A 17,172-nucleotide genomic window follows, 5' to 3' on the forward strand; every position below is an offset into this window, starting at 1 on the left:
ATACCCCCCAGCCCTCTGCTCTGACCTTTGAACCCCCCCACACACCCAGCCTTCTGCCCTGCACCTCCCAGCCCTCTGCCCTGAACCCCCCCACCCCAACACACACCCAGCCTTCTGCCCTGCATCCTCACAGTCCCATCCCTCTGCCCTGAACCCCCCCAACACACCCAGCCTCTGCCCTGCACCCCCACACACCTCCAGCCCTCAGCCCTGACCCTTGAACCCCCACACCCAGCCTTCTACCCTGCACCCCCCCACCCACCCAGCCCGCTGCCCGGATCCCTGAACCCCCCCCCCCGGCAGCCGTCTGCCCTGAACACCCCAGGTCTGGGGTCCCAGCCGCAGGCTCTGCTCAGCCTGCTGCCGGCCTAGGTGAACAGCACCCCAGGCTGGCAGCGAGTTGAGCAGGCTGGCAGCGTAAGATCAGCATTTTAATTTAATTTTAAATGACGCTTCTTAAACATTTTGAAAACCTTGTTTACTTTACATACAATAGTTTAGTTATATAATATAGACTTATAGAAAGAGACCTTCTAAAATGTTAAAATGTATTACCGGCACGCGAAACTTTAAATTAGAGTGAATAAATGAAGACTCGGCACACCACTGCTGAAAGGTTGCCGCCCCCTGTTATAGACTAACACACGTTTTGGAGCATGAGCTTTCGTGGGTGAATACCCACTTCGTCAGATGCAGGTTGATGGATTTCCACTGTTTTAATATATTTATCACCATTATAAATGCTGGAGGCAAGTGGGGTTTGGGGTGGAGCTTGACAGCTCGTGACCCCCTATGTAATGACCTTGCGACCCCCTGAGGGGTCCTAACCCCCAGTTTGAGAACCCCTGATGTATCAGCCTTACTGGCTTAGTTTTTCAGACTTAGAACTTGTGGTAACTGACATTGATTGTGTCCAATGTAAGGAATTGGACTTAAAGCATGATGTGGGTAATTATTCTAATATTTGAACTGTGATATAAACATATTAACACATACACTTTGTTCATTTTCACCTTGAGCTACCTTTTTTGGCTTGGATAATGTGTCTTTGATCAGCTATGTCTGAAACAAACTGAAATGAATAGTACTAAGACAAATTCATTTTACAAACCTTTGCTTGCTTGCTCCTGGGCAAGTGCTGACCTGGCAGCAATATTTGCGCTTGAACTCCCCAGAGAAAGACAGTGATACCATCTTAAGTTAAAATCTTGAATAGTTATGCAAAGAAAAAAGAGAGAACTTGTTGCTGGCTTGAAAGCAACTGGGGGTGGCGCTGTTGGCCCTTTAGCTTCCAAATAGTTTTAATGCACACACAAGTCTCTTTCAAGGGTGTATGCTGTAGATCCCTCTCATCACATGCATGGTGCTCCTGCACTGTGACTTCCAAGCCATCTAGAAAAGCAATAACCATTTGGGCTTGCATAGGGACCTGTGGAAATCCTAAATATTTAGAACAAGGCTATAAAAATAGATTTTGAATCCAGCTGCCCTTCTTTCTCCTTTGCCAGGGTCAGTTGTGGGTATCACTTCTCTTTCTTTTGCTTTCACGTGTATTTGAGTTAGTGAGCCTTCTTCATTTTTTATAACTTTTCATTTTTCTCTAAATAGTTTAAGCTTAGTAAAATTTTTAGATGATTCCCCATTGTTTGGGCTTTAGCGATTACAATTCTTTAAGATTGTGAACAAGTGTTGCTGCCTTAGGATGACTCCATGCCATTAAAGATTTTGTATTGCTTTTATTCATTTTTTAGTCTGGTCAGTTTCATTGTGTGATATGTGGGCCCAGTAGTTAAGCATTGGTCTTTCCTGGGTCTTTTAAACAGGCCTATTTGAAGAGGTGTATGTTGTCTGATTCTAAAATATCCATGATGCATCAGCATGCCAGATACTGCCTCTTGTATCTCTGGATTCCTCACACTCTGAGGTAGTGTTTTTTATATATAGGTTCATCTCTTGGACTTGTAAGAAAAGAGAGCATCGTTTAAGTCTCTCCCCCACACCCTCCCCCAGCAGGCACTTAACCATCAGGTCAGGCTTTGTCAGTCCTGATTCTTACATCTGGAGCCATCTTAGGATCCTAGTTCCTCACTCCTGTGTTCATTCAGGCGTCATAATTTCCTAGCTGCCATAATGTTTGATTCAAGATCTTTAAGATATCCAAGATATTTTGGGTTTTTTGCTTAAAAAAATTGTAAGCTTTGATAATCTGAAGTATTTGCTTCAATTTTTTGCCCGTATCAGAGTGCATTTGTCAAGCATTTCAGCAAACATACAAGAGGAGTTTGAAAAGAGAACCTGCCTGATCTTGAATGTTTTTCTGGTATAAAACCAGTAAGAAGAGTGAGCAAGTTATGGGTTTCAGTTAATTATTTTCCTTTAGCATATCCCATGAGATGAAATCCTCAATCATGATTTTATCAAAAAGTTACTGACTTTCAGACTATATAGACCTGTTGTTCTTCCCAAAACCTTGTATATTGTCTATCCTGATCAGTAAGAAGCTTGCATGTTAGGATGAAACCCTTCTGTTAATTCCACAAGTTATTCATAGATTTTGGTGACAAGTCAAAAAGAGGGAGGAAAGGGAACTGTGAGAGAACACACTTTCCAAATGGATTAGATTTTGTATTCACTCACATTCTAGTTTAGACTCAGTTCATTCTACAAAATTGGATAATTTATGGCAATTAACATGTTTGTTTCACAGAAATTTGTGAAGCCAGTTTGTGTATGTGTATACATTTGTGCATCATGACACTCTGGTTGGTACTTCATTGCGGTGATTGTTTTGGGTGAGTTAAGCAGTTCTCCTTTAATCATCTGACTTCTTTCAGGGGTTGGGCGCTAATCTCCCAGATTGGGAATATACAAAGGTAATTCCGAACAGAGAGAGACTGTTTCCCAGTAACTACTGTTCAAGTCTTAATACCTCTGCTCATCCAGCCTCTCCGTCCTCTTTTCCCTCTTCTTTGAGACCTTCTGTAGATTCTTGGAATTAGCGAAAGAAACTGAGTAATTGATGCTGCGGGGCCCTTCGGTTACCTTGGTCTTCTAGAATATTCAGATCAGTGAGTGGGTGCTCACGCAGCCATGACAGGCACTAGGTGCCACCAGACTCCTGTTGTTTTTGTGCATTTCTCAGTGGTTGAGTTAGCAGTTCTGTGGGAATGAGTGTTCTGAGTGTGGGTCTGCAGAGGCAATATATACTCAAGCATAGTTACTGGTGAGTAGCCTTTTCCCTACTATTCTGTAACAGATATTGAGTGTTTTGACGGGTCCCCTTAAGCTGTTAATATGCTGCATAGCATTGCAAGCTAGATCCTCCATTTGAAACACTTTATAATTGTGAGGCTGCCTAGTGCCTTCTCAGGTTTCCATAGTAGACTAATTATGTTGCCTCTCGCTGTATGTAATCTTCAGAAAACTGTGTACGGTGACTGTAAACTTGGCCGTATCTGATCTGGGAAAGGTGGACATGTATCCATGTGAGAGAATCACCGGTTCCTTGGGTGGAAGTAGCCGAGCCTCTGCACACTTCTACTCTTTTCTTCCAGGCTCCTCTCTTCTACCTCTCCTCTCATCCCAAGCTTGTATTGCAGACACAGCTCGTTTTTGGGAAGACTGTAATACTTCCATATATGACTTCAGAGGCTGAGACAGGGACATGGTTTGTCACCTCTGTTTTTATTTTATTTTTTTTTTAAGGGAGAAAAAATAAAAACACTTGGAGGAGAAAACTACTCTAACATTGGTCATCGTTAGCGGGGAGGAGATTACTTAGAAGCTTATTTTGGCTATAAATAGGCAGCATAAAGATGCACTTAATAAAAATCACCAACCTTTAGTCTTGGAAGGTTTGCTTGGTTTGAAAGATGCGTAAAGGTTCCGACTGGTTCCTGCTTCATTCAGACTGCTTTGCCGCCCTTCTCTAGTCTAGAATATATGTCCCTTAAAAAAATGTAGTTAGCGGAACATAAACGTATAGCCTGAAAAGCTGGAATTGTAGTGAAGAATGAATAGGTGGGTCCTTGGATAAATAATAGGACATTTTCACAGTCTACTGAAAGGAAACAATTGAAAACCACAGTGAATTTAATATCATACCAGATGTAGTATTTTGTACTTCCTGCATTATGGATTGTGTAACTAAGTATAGTTCCTAGCTGAAGTGCATACCATACAACCTTCTCTTGCAGACACTAGTTTGATTTTAGTATGCAAGTATGTATTCTTCTAATTCTCTGTGCGCTAACAAAGTTCTTCTCCACAGCAGGTCTCACAGGAAGTGAATGTTTGCATTGAGTAGATAGGTACTGAACAGCATGTTCTGGTTTTGATTTCAGCAGGAGGGGGAGAATGTTGGCTTTGTGCAGCCAGAGGGCCAGCCCCAACGCCTCCAACAACCTCTAGAACTGAGACAGCAGCCAATGCGGAAGGTCACATTGACAAAGGGACCACTCCAGCAGCAGCAGCAGCAGGCTCAGATACATTCAACAGTTCCACAAGGAGTCAAAAACATCCAAGGGATTCATCCAGCTAAAAAGGTGATTTTCAGATGCATTGTTGCTGCTAGGATCTGTGTTATCTGCTGAATGTGTTGCCATATTAATGTTAGCATTGTTTAAGAAATAACCAGAATCCTTACCAGCACTGAAGAAATTTAAACTGTATCTGCCCAGGTAAAGTTATTAATGGAAGGCTGGATGATTCAGGAAATTGATAAGGGGATATAAAGCTTTTAACCTACAGGATACTTGTTTGAATCCAGCCAAGGTTGGTAATGCCTGAAAGTTGTTCCAATCTCATTGTGGTTCTGTGGCCTGCGTAAATTCTGTTAGGTGGTATCAGTCCAGTATTCCAGTGGAGGAATATCCACTACTTGAAAATCATTATCACAACTGACAGTGCTTTTTGGCGTTATGAGTAGAGATGTCAAAGATTGAATGAATACTCTCTCCTCCTAGAAGCATTCCCAAGTTAGGCTACTTAGGGCTTGTCTACTGCGCGGGGTCGATCTAAGATATGCAACTTCAGCTACGTGAATAGCATAGCTGAAGTCGACATACTTAGATCTACTTACCACGGTGTCTTCTGCAGTAAGTCGACAGTTGACGCTCTCCCGTCGACTCCGCTTGCGCTCCTCGTTCTGGTGGAGTAGCAGAGTCGACGGGAGAGCACTCAGCGGTCACTTTATCGCAAAATCGACCCCTGCTGGGTTGATCGCTGCTCACCGATCTGGCGGGTAGTTTAGACAAGCCCTTATTCTGTGTATATGTCTGGTGGACAAAGGATTAGCACTATCAGGGTGGGATTTTCCACTAGGATTATAGCTATAAATTAAGTGTTTATAACTGTTTTCTGTATTAAAAATTAAGCGTGTTAGGTATATCTCCATATTTAAAAAATATATATATATAGAACTGGAAGGGACCTTGAAAGGTCATCAAGTCCAGTCCCCTGCCTTCACAGCAGAACCAAGTACCGTCCCTGACAGATTTTTGCCCCAGATCCCTAGATGGGGCCCTCGAGGATTGAACTCACAACAAGTCTTACTCAAAACCTATGTCTGTATTAAATCCTGGAACTCTAATAAAGTATGAGATAGTGGCTGTAATTTTTCCTAAGTACCTCTGGCATCTTATTGCTTTCTGGTTCATGTGTTAGACTATATTAGATGGTACTGCTATACCATATAACCCTTTGTGAAAACATTCTCCCTTCAGCACAGAATAAGCATTTGGACCTCCACTAACATAAACATTTGTAAATGGAGAATACTGGGACAAGGAACCTTTATGGGGTGGTCAGTAAATTAGTACTTTTGTGAGGTATAGATTTCTTGGTGGACAAGGCAGCCTCCTTATTTTTCTTCCATGCTATGACTTTTCTATTTTGGACTCAAACAAGGAACACCCGTGAATAGTATAGTATAGTACTGAATGTTCTATAGTTAGTTCAGGTTTGTTTATTTTTTTTATTTTTTGTGGGGGTGGGGCTTAAAAAAGTCAGCTATGGATCTTCTGAAAGGAGCTCAGCACCTCTTGTATAACAATGGCAGTATGGAGTAGGCCATTAAAATTGACCTCCAAAGCAAACACAAAAATTCAGTTCAGAACACATTTGCTGAATTCTCCACTAACAAGGCTCTCAGAGGCACTCAGCACATAAATAAGTTTTAACCATTTTTAAATCCCTATTTGTGTGATCTCCTTGGTACTGTCATCTTCACTGAAGAGATCTCATAAGTCAATGGTTCTCAAACTGTGGGTCGGGACCCCAAAGTGGGTCACGACCCTGTTTTAATGGGGTCACCAGGGCTGGCATTAGACTTGCTGGGGCCCAAGCCCGAAGCCAAAGTCTGAGCCCCACTGCCCAGGGCTGAAGCCAAAGCCCAAGGGTTCAGCTGTGGGCGGTGAGGCTCAGACTTTGGCTTCAGCTCTGGGAAGCTGGGCTCAGAATACAGCCCCCCACCCAGGGCTGAAGCCCTCAAGATTCAGCTTCAGCCCCCACCCCACGATGGTGGGGCTCAGACTTCAGCTTTGCTGCCCTCCCACACCCCCGCTCAGGGTGGCAGGGCTCAGGCTTTGGCTTTGGCGCCCCACCTGGGGTGGTGAGGCTCAGGCTTCGGTCCCCCATCCCAAGGTCATGTATTCATTTCTGTTGTCGGAAGGGGGTCACAGTGCAATTAAGTTTGAGAAACACTGCCAGAATACACGAGTCTACGATATCACGGGTACCAGAAATTCCTTTGCAGTCTATGGTATTTGTAAGATCACTGACTGGTGCATTCTCTGTTGTGAACTTGAAATTGCCAGGAGAATTTTAGAGGGAAAATATATTTTATTTTTTTAATTAGTTGAATTACTTCTGTGCTTGTCCCCTACCTTCTGGGGAATGATGGCATTCACCACATGAAACTAAGTTAAAGCAAAACAAATGTGTACTTGCAGTTCACCTAAGTTGAGCCAAACATTGCACTGCCTACTATTCTGGAGCCTTCTGCCTTTGCTGCAGAGCATTTCCTGTTCTTTAGGGAGAATTATATTGAAGTTCTTGAAAATTTCAGGAGCAGCAGCACTTGGAAGACATTTCTTCTGAGAATAGGAGTTGTTTCATAGAATCAGAACTGGAAGGGACCTTGAGAGGTCATCTAGTCCAGTCCCCTGCACTCAAGGCAGGACTAAGTATTATCTAGACCATCCCTGACAGGTGTTTGTCCAACCTGTTCTTAAAAATCCCCAATTATGAAGATTCCACAACCTCCCTAGGCAATTTATTCCAGTGCTTAACCACTCTGACAGGAAGTTTTTCCTAATGTCCAACCTAAACTGCCCTTACTGCAATTTAAGCCCATTGCTTCTTGTCCTATCTTCAGAGGTTAAGAAGAACAAATTTTCTCCCTTTTCCTTGTAATAACCTTTTATGTTCTTGAAAACTGTTATGTCCCCTCTCAGTCATCTCTTCTCCAGTATAAACAAACCCAATTTTTTCAGTCTTCCCTCATAGGTCATGTTCTCTAGACCTTTAATCATTTTTGTTGCTTTTCTCTGGACTTTCTCTAATTTGTCCACATCTTTCCTGAAATGTGGCGCCCAGAACTGGACACAGTACTCCAGTTGAGGCCTAATCAGTATGGAGTAGAGTGGATGAATTACTTCTCGTGTCTTGCTTACAATACTCCTGCTAATACATCCCAGAATGATGTTTGCTTTTTTTGCAACGGCGTTACACTGTTGACTCATACACCTCTACCCCGATATAACGCTGTCCTCGAGAGCCAAAAAATATTAGCGCGTTATAGGTGAAACCGCATTATATCGAACTTGCTTTAATCCACCGGAGTTCCCCCCACCCCTCCCAGAGCGCTGCTTTACCGCGTTATATCCGAATTTGTGTTATATCGGGTCGCGTTATATCGGGGTATAGGTGTATTTAGTTTCCTCAAAAGCTCTTAGTCTTCTGATGTTAATTATATTTGCCAGAGACAGCTGAAGAATCAAGCTCAAGAACTGGTGTAATGCTGCTAGACATTACCTTCTGTGCTGTTTCATCTTGTCCTGCCAGCCAGGGTTAATATTAGGATATTTAGTTTTAGTAGTTATAAGTATGTTTCTGACAGTGACTCAAGACCACATCCACTGTGCATCAAATTAGACATGAATTCTACAGCAAGAACCCCAGAATAATTCACACTTCCCTGTTCCCTGTAGCTTTGATCCTTTCGTCCAGTCCAGTGTAATCAGTAGTGTTTTTATTCCTTTGATATTCAGTTTTTGTGCTGTCCCCAAATTAAACAATGATTGACCCATATCTACCCCTACCTGACAATAACCCCACTGGATCCCATCACAACATCCGCACTACATCCAACGATAATACAAAAAATGTTGCCTTGAAGTTTCTCCTAAAATAGTCAGCAGTCAAATAGTTTACATGTTTACATTTTAGGAAGGGTCCTCATTAATTTTCCATGTTATCTCCCCAGTGAGATGACCTGAACCAGTTCACATCTCTCATAGCTAATGTTTCAAACTGTCTGCAGAATCAGGCAGATGTTAAGGCTTTGGTTACATCTGGCTTACATTTTGAAAGTTGTCTTTGCAATCATAAGAGCTTAGAGACCTATATTTTATTCTATTTTGTTTGTTTACTGTAATGGAAGCTCATATTCTGAAACAGAATTCTGCAGCAAATACTAAAAAGACATCTATGCAGCTGCCAAAGTGCATTATGCATGAGGTACTGCATTAAATCTTAGTCAATATTGCTATCAATACTATAAGATACCTATGAGAGCCAGTTTTTAGGGCCCAGGGCTCTCCCAACAATGTGTTGGTTTTATAAGTGTGTGAAAGCTAGTCTCCTCTTTTCTCTAAAAATTGCTTACTGTTTTCATTATGGAGATGATATTGGTAAACCAGTTACTAGGAATAAAAGCTTGATGGTGACTTTCCCTAAGAGTCATAGGTTGTCTTCCCACCTCATTTGCTTCCAAAAAGCTGCTCAGTGCTAGCCTATGAGGCCAGTGAATTCTGGATCCCTGGAAACTTTTTTTGGTGAAGGGGAATTAATTTGTGGTGAGATTGGCAGCTGCCTAAGTGACTCAAGCCCTACAAGTCAGGCTGGGGTTTTTCCTCAAGTTCTTTCCAGTTCCTGCCTATAGATCAGCCATACTGATCAGCCAGTGTGGACTCTCTTCAAAAAAAGAGGGGCAGTTAAGGGTAATAGTTAGCATGGTCTATTGGGCAACATTTTTCTGTAGCAGTGGAGACTGGGGAGGGCCTGCATCCCCATCCCCCCACATACATACAGATATAGATAGATATAGTGAATCTAGCAGCAAAGAGTCCTGTGGCACCTTATAGACTAACAGACGTTTTGCAGCATGAGCTTTCGTGGGTGAATACCCACTTCTTCGGATGCAAGCAGTCATCTTGTTTGAGGTCTGGGAAGGGGGAGAGGGCAAAAAGTTGTTTAACGACCCATCCCAAAATGTTAGAGCTGATCACATGCATGTGATGCAATCACTGTGAAGAGCAGTAGACTCTCTAGTTTTTGGCATGAAATGCTCAATTGCTTTGTAAGCCCACCTCAAAATACAAAGGCAGACTTTGTACCCATTATAACTTTTTGTAATTTGGGGAGATATTTGGATAAGAAGCGGATAAATATGTCAACATGTGGCCTTTTAAATTAGCAAACAGTGACATGCTGCTTTTTATTGACATGTACTTTAATCAAGTCTTTAAATGAATTGTTAACTTTCATATTATCTGTCAAAGTTACTTAACAGAAGCACTAACTAAGAAAATCAAAATACTGTTACTTTTGTTGTTGGCAGGTCATTATGCATGGGAGAGGCAGAGGAGTAGCAGGCCAGATGGGCCGAGGACGCTTGATGCCAAATAAACAGAACCTGCGAGTGGTGGAGTGCAAACCTCAGCCCTGTGTTGTGTCAGTTGAAGGGCTTTCTTCATCAACTACTGATGTCCAACTGAAAAACCTGCTGATGTCAGTAGGACCCATTCAGGTAGGTCAAGCTTGGTTTATAATTTTTGTGCCAGAAGTCTTTCATTCTGGAAAACTCAGTTAATTCTCTGACACTAAATACATTTTTTTTATTGGCAATTACTTATATTTGAAGGAATTTTTTCCCACTTTTTGAATAAAATGCCACAAACATAAGCATATAATGAAGTGTTGTAATCATGTCCAAAGAAAGCGTCTTTAGTTATTTATTATCCTTGTTTTTTATTGTTGGTTTACTAATTCACAACATTCAGTAATTATTGCTAATATAAGTTAGGCTCTTTTCTGATGTTTAGGTCTGATTCTTTAGAATCACTAATTTTTTAAAGGATACTGTCAAGTGTTTGTTTAAAAATCATCCAGTTTTAAAAAAAAAATCAGTTTTCAGTAGTATCATGAGATCATAGCTAGACTTTAAAAAAAAACACTTTTTTTTTTTTTTGAAGGATTTATTCAGATTTTTTACTTGGTGGTATTTAGAAAAGTCTTTTCAGGAACAGTTTGTGAACAAGCCCAAAAGCCGTACCAAATATGACCCAGCCTAACTCTTGTGCCTATTTCTGTGCATGCACTGCCTGATAGTGCATTCGACTTATCAGCTAAATAGTGACGATGACTCTAAGCAAAAGGGGAGATTTTCAAAATGCCTAATGAATTTAGAAGCAGAAGTCCCATTGATTTTCACTGAGGAATAACCAAAGTGCTGTGAAATACACAAAGCAAACTTTAAAAAAAAATGGATTCTTTTCCCCATCTTATCTTTCAGTTTTAGGAATTTCATTTATTCCTTGTAACTCTGGGAACAGAATTTGTAGACAGAAATATAGTTGTCATATTGATGCTATTTCTTGGCTTTGAAACCTTTTGAGTTAGGTTATACTATATCGTTGTGTATCCTAGAAAACAGATGTCATAAGGAGGTATGCCTCCGTCTCAGTTTCCTTCTTTATTAAATGGGACCCTACTGATTTACTTATGTCTGTAGTTCTGAGAGACTTAACTTTTGTTTGTAAAAAGCTTTGATAAGTGCTACTGTACGTGATCTATTATAGTGTTTAAAGAAAACATTGTTAGGTTTTTCTGTATTTGCATACTCAGAACATTCACACACAATACTTTGTCACTTCAACTCCTTCAGTACTTTGTACAGAAATTATTTTCTAGAGGTTTTTTTAAGCCATTCATTGTGCCTAAAATCCTGCGCTACAAGGAAGTGTAAAAGCAAGGGTGGCATTTGCACTATTAAATTGGTCTGCTTCATTCCATTTCTAAATGTAGGTGTGAGTCCAGCAATTTCTGTTCTAGGGTGTGATGAAAAATCAGAAAACTTTGTGCTGCATTTTCTGATTCTTTGTGCATGCAGAGTTTCCGTATAAAGGGTCAGTTCTGAAGCACATTTACTCAATTTTTACTTGCTTACTCCTGTTTGAGAATATTAGTAGGAAATTAGCACAAACCTTGCTGTGGAAGTATTCAGGGTAAAGAAAACTTACTGTGAACGTGCTGGAAAACTTGTTCACCGCTTCCTATTTCATATCAAATACCACAATCACTTGATTCCTAATACAGTGTCACAGCACAGTCTTGTTGAGAAGGGCTCATCTACAGTATGGAATTTCTTATCATTTTTCAGCAGAATCCAATGATGTGGTACAAGTTTGTATGCCCAGGCTAACCAAGAGCTTGCACCATTGGTAGAATGGATGCAGCTGCACCATTGCTGAAAAAAGAATATTTTTTTAGCATAGCTGCACCTTCTAATAAAGATTGAGCACTGGCATTACATCAGAAATCTAAAGGTTATGGTATTTAATAAGAAACAGCCAGGTTAGCAGTTAGTAGCAAAAGCACACCTACATTTGAGTTTACACTATTGCTGGGAAAAACAGGTCAGAATTTTCCAGGTGTAAATATAGTTGAGAGTGGTAAAAAGGTGGGGCGGGAGAGGATTGAAAGGATGGGTATTGTACAGAAGCCTGTTGTACAGAACACCTGGTGCTTTTCATCTTCAAAATACTGTAGTGATATTAACTAATCCCCACAACAACCTGGTGAAGTAAACAAGTATCATCTGTGTTTACTGATGGGGAAACTGAGGCCGGCAAGTTCGTAGGCTGCAAAGAAAGTTTGTGAGAGAGCTGGAATTGAAAAATGTGAGAGTTTAAATTGACATTTTTCATAGTAATGACCCATGTTCACAGGGATGCTCCCTTAATTCTGAAAGAGAGGCTAGAAACCCCAGAGAGAATGAGTCTCAGCTAAGTTTTCTTGTGATCTTGACTTAATATTTTTATTAGCATCTGTGCTCAGCACAGACGGAGTTTTTGCACAGAGGAATTTGGAATTTAAATAACTTAGAAGGCGAGATGAGCTTGGGAGCACCAGAAGAAGGGAATGTGTGTTTAGACATTTTCTACCTCCTGTTTCCTTGCTTTCTTACTCCTACTCTCCCTTCCTTAAAAATGTGGATAGCAAAGGCATTTGAGACACGTTAATGGCTGTGGGTAACACAGACTTGGGCCATTAGGAGGGATCTGAACGAACAGAGGAAGGGTGCTCATCACACAGAGATTGGAGGTTTAAAAGACCAGAAGGGCAGTGATGCTGGAGAGAGGCAAAGGGTGATGCAGTACAAAACAAGGTCCTGGTGGATCAGGATTGTGCAAATCTCTGAAGGACAAGTTGAGAGGTTTAAACCTGATACGCTGTGCACGAGTGATTTAGACAGGGGAATGACATGATCTGAATTAGCCGTTGTATTTTGGTCAGACTTTGGGAAGGTGTTCTGGGTTTCAGGGAGGAGGACATTCTGGTAGTCCAGGCAGGGGGTGGCCAGGTCATGGACAAGTATTTTAGCTGTCAGAGATAGGAAATATCTAATTTTTTTTTTCAACATTGTGGAGGTGTGGTAACACATGGATGTGTCAAAGGAGAAAGTGGTGCCAGGGTGACCCTGAGGGGTGAGATCCATAGTGACAGGGAGGCTGGAGTTGTCCTCAGCAACAGAGAAAGGTGGAAGTGGAGAGGATTTACGGTGGAAAAGAAACTCAGCTCATTTTGGCCATGCCAAGATTTTACTGGTAACAGACTGTACCAGACAATATACCAGAAAAACATTTGGATTCATGGAAGACTGGTCAAGTGAGGTAAGCTAGATTTGTGAGCCCTCATCATAGGGATGATAGTTGGAACCATGTGAACAGATGAGATCACCCAGGGATAAAGAGTAGAGGAAGAAGAGCGGGGACCAGCGACAGAGCCCTGACTCCGATAGAAAGAGGGAAAGGGAGAAGAAACTCCTGAAAGAACTGTTAGGTAGGAAGCAGACCAAGAGGGAGGGAGGGTGAAGAAGGCCAAGAGAGCACAGATGGTGAAAAGAAGAAAATCACTTGTACTGAAGGCTCCAGGAAAAGCAGGGGTGAGGTGAATGGAGTACTGGTCCCACAGCTCAGCAAAGAAAAGGTTGTTAGAAACCTTGGTAAGGGTATTTTCAGTGTAGTGAAGAGGGCTGAAGCTAGAGGACGTACAGGAGAGACTGAGAGGAGGGAAAAATCAAAGCAGGGGCTGTAACAGCCTATTCAGATCACTTAGTTGTGGAGAATAGAGAGGATAGTTAGGGTTTAGGTATTTCTGAAGGCAGTGGGATATGCAAAAGCTTTGACATAGACTTGCCTATAGCAAAGGAGACACTTTCCCTAGCGAGTGAGGGACTTTTACCCATCAGTTTCTATAGAGCCTGTGGTGAAAGTTTGTTGTGGGAGGGCGGGGGGAATCTTTTCTGGCCCTTACAGTGAGCAACAAAACCTACCAAATGTATGTCAGATGTAAGCCAGTGTTCCTTTCCTCTGTCAGCAGGCCACCCTGATAAGGGGTGTGGACTGCCTGAAGTCCAGATCCCTTGCCCTAGAGCATAGCCTGAACAGTCCTTCCTCTGGGAGGAGGGAAGGAATTCTGACATCCCAAGAACTCTACAGGAGCAGAGCCACTCCATAACCACTAGTCCATCCTCAGTGTTAGAATAGTCTCACGACTAGTGGGAAGTGACTTGTGTATCCACATAACAGTTGATGCACCTCCCCTCATTCCCAGTTGCGTAATTGCCCTGCAGCTGGGCTCCTGGCTTCGCAGGGGCACACATGCCTTGCATAAACTCCCAAAATCTTGCGTAACCCCCTGTATGAGAAAACTACACTGGTTCCATTACAGGAAAACCCTCTGCATCTCTAGGGAGAGGGGGCAGGACTTGCCACTGAGAGAGGTATGCATTTAGAACAATGGTGGCAAATAGAATCAGTCTGGCTGGTACCTACTGGATAATTTTAGTCGGAATACTGTAGTGTGCTTTTACATTCAAGCAAAGTATTGTCAGATTTAGTTGTTCTCAGATTGTGGAGGAAGCAGAGCAAGTCCACTGCCATGCCTCAGAGACCTGCTATGTGTAAAAGCTTTGACTTTATTTTACCCTGGGACTGCACGTGAATTTTAGAATCAGGATACACCAACAGGCAGCTGGAGAATGAAATTGAAAAATGAATCTAGTTCTCTGCTCCCTCTCAACATTGCCATCTTAGATTTCACATTAGGATAGTGATGCTGTGAATAAGGGCAATAGGTCAGATCTGATAAGCTGGGAACAGTTGAACTCTGAGGTAGGAGGAGGTCAGGAAAGGGTATGCAGTCCGTGGAAAGGGAGATGCACCATCATTTTTCATCCGGACCCGGGAAGCAGGGGAGGAATTGTTTTATTCCTTCACATTAATGTTTGAAATGCTTCCTCCATCCTGTCTCATCACTGGACTTCTCACTTTCCCTGTCCTTCTATAAAGCTGCTCTGTTCTTAGAACAGGTGGAAAACCCATGACCATGATTCCAGGGATATTGAAAAATGTAATAAAATGCTTTAGGCTCCAGCATAGTTATTGAATCAAGTGCTCTGTTTAAAAATATATATATATTTCATAATTAAAATACAAAAAATGCTTCTTTTTGAATATTGTCCACTGTCATCTTCATAAACTCTGTCAAGAGTGGAAAGAATCAATAAATCAGCTATTTGGCTGTTTTTAAATAACATGACATTAAACTAGGTCATAATCAGAGTGAGGAACTACAAGATATGCATTGTTATACATAATCACACTTTTTAAGGGTTTGAAGGTACAAAAGGCTCTCAGGAGCTATTGTGTATTTAAAGCACAGCCTCATAGGCCTGGTGCCGAAGTATGTAATGACATTCAACACAGTTATCTCTATGTAGCATTGCTTACTAAAGTAGATTGTTAACATGTTGAATTTAAGCAGACTTGTCTGAATTGGATTTATTTTTGGATTGCTAAGAGCATGAGTATCAGAGGGGTAGCCGTGTTAGTCTGGATCTGTAAAAGCAGCAGAGAGTCTTGTGGCACCTTATAGACTAACAGACGTTTTGGAGCATGAGCTTTCGTGGGTGAATACCCACTTCGTCGGATGCAAGAGCATGAGTGTGTCCCATTTTTCCAGCACAACTCTGAAGGTTCCATGTTGTGCTACCTTAACCTGTCTAAGGAGGCTTGATTGCAGCTAGTCGTTACTCTTTTGTATCTGTTAGGACTGTATGGGAGACAGGGAATCACGTGAGCGAAATCAGATTGTTCCAGTCGCCAAATAATTTGAGTAATGATGGACCATTTTAGGCAGCAATTCTGTAATAACCTTTCATCAAATATTTCCGTGCACCAAGTGTTTCCCAAAATAGACCATGAGTGTAGACTCCTAACACTGCTTTATTAAGAGTTAGGATTAGAAAGGTTTTTCTCCTGCCATAAAAATAGCTTTTCATAATTGTATGCAAATACAGCTCAGGCTGGTGTAACTCTAGCCATACTCAGAGTAAGTTTAAGAATTGTATCCTGATCTCTCTCTTACCGTCCCTTTTCCAGTTTTAGAAGGGGAAATGATTGGGCTTTGTTAATGCATCGCACTTAGCTTTCTTAGAGTGATGGCACTACCTAGTGCTCAGTCACGGTAATGGCAAGTTTCTCAGTAGTTTTATTCAAAAGTGCTGATTCTATTTTCTGAGCTGAAGCTTATAAGTGAAAATGACAAATGGGGCAATGATAGATGAATAATCCCAGCCCATGAGGTTCTTATAGTATCAGCAAGGTTCATTTTAGAGTGTGACATTGCATACAAGTCTGGTGACTCATTGGTTCCTCTAGGCTGTGACAACCTTGTATGCTGTCACAACTGAGAATTTTTACTGTCTCCATTAGCAATCTCTGGGAGCAGAGATGGTCACTACTGCCATAGCCTCCCCATCCTCTTCCTGGAGCTGGAGGAGAAGGCTGACCCACCAGGGGCATCATCTGAGGTCTGAAGTTTTGAACCAAGCTTTCCTGAGTCAGGAATTCCCTGTGTCTGTCTGAGACGGAGACACTAGTTGGTTTGAGGGTCGTGCTCTTTTTCCATCCCAACTTTTTTTTTTAAGGAGTTGCAGTTTTGCTTCTAGAATCTGTTGCTAGCAATAGACTGGAAATCCTATGTAGTGTACAGAGATATTGAAGCAGTGAGAGTGTCAAGGGGATAGCACGAAAAGAAAGAAAGTGGCAAAGGGGAAGGGTAGCAGAAAGGAAAGAGGTCAGACCAGGAGAAGAAAAGTCAAATGTATCCTGGATCAGAATCTGTGCTGTTTGTCACTCTTAGAAATGAAGTGCAGGCATCAGGAAGTGGTGGAACAATAAAAGGAGGCTGAGTTATGTGACCTAAGCTGAGGGAGAGACAAAAATAGAATCTGATCCTTTTTAAATGTTCTTGCTGCACTATCGCTTCACTTATTGAAGAACAGGTTAGATCACACACCAGCGTGGAAGCTCATGCTTTATTCTAGTGTGGACCACTTCCTGCAAGCTTTTATCTCTTGGGCTGCCACCTCTCCTAATCTGCCCGATTCACAACCAATCTCCTAATCTGCCCGATCCACACCAACTCAACAAGAGCTGCAGTCACTGGTGAACTGGTACGTGTACAGTTAATATTAAAATCCATTTACTTTTTACCAAAATCTCTCCTTTTTACTTCATTTTTGCTGTCTATATATGTCTCCCATCAGTGAATTAGCTGATCACCTCTTATCTATGCTTCGGTTTCCTTCACTATCTGACTACT

General features: G+C 41.8%; 1 protein-coding gene across 4 annotated transcripts in view; it reads left to right on the top strand.

Annotated features, from left to right (window-relative positions):
• Nucleotides 1-17,172, top strand: part of RBM33 (RNA binding motif protein 33) — a 158,077-nt gene that overhangs the window by 118,386 nt on the left and 22,519 nt on the right. For 3 of the 4 annotated variants that reach the window (XM_039523248.1, XM_039523251.1, XM_039523252.1), the window contains exons 16-17: nt 4,344-4,544; nt 9,842-10,030. In XM_039523248.1, the coding sequence (XP_039379182.1) occupies nt 4,344-4,544; nt 9,842-10,030 (390 nt within the window). The remainder of the gene's footprint in view (nt 1-4,343; nt 4,545-9,841; nt 10,031-17,172) is intronic. The other variant, XM_039523249.1, reaches the window with a different exon arrangement.

The sequence above is a fragment of the Mauremys reevesii genome, linkage group 2 (genome assembly GCF_016161935.1).
Source record: "Mauremys reevesii isolate NIE-2019 linkage group 2, ASM1616193v1, whole genome shotgun sequence".
NCBI classification, from domain to species: Eukaryota; Metazoa; Chordata; order Testudines; family Geoemydidae; genus Mauremys; species Mauremys reevesii.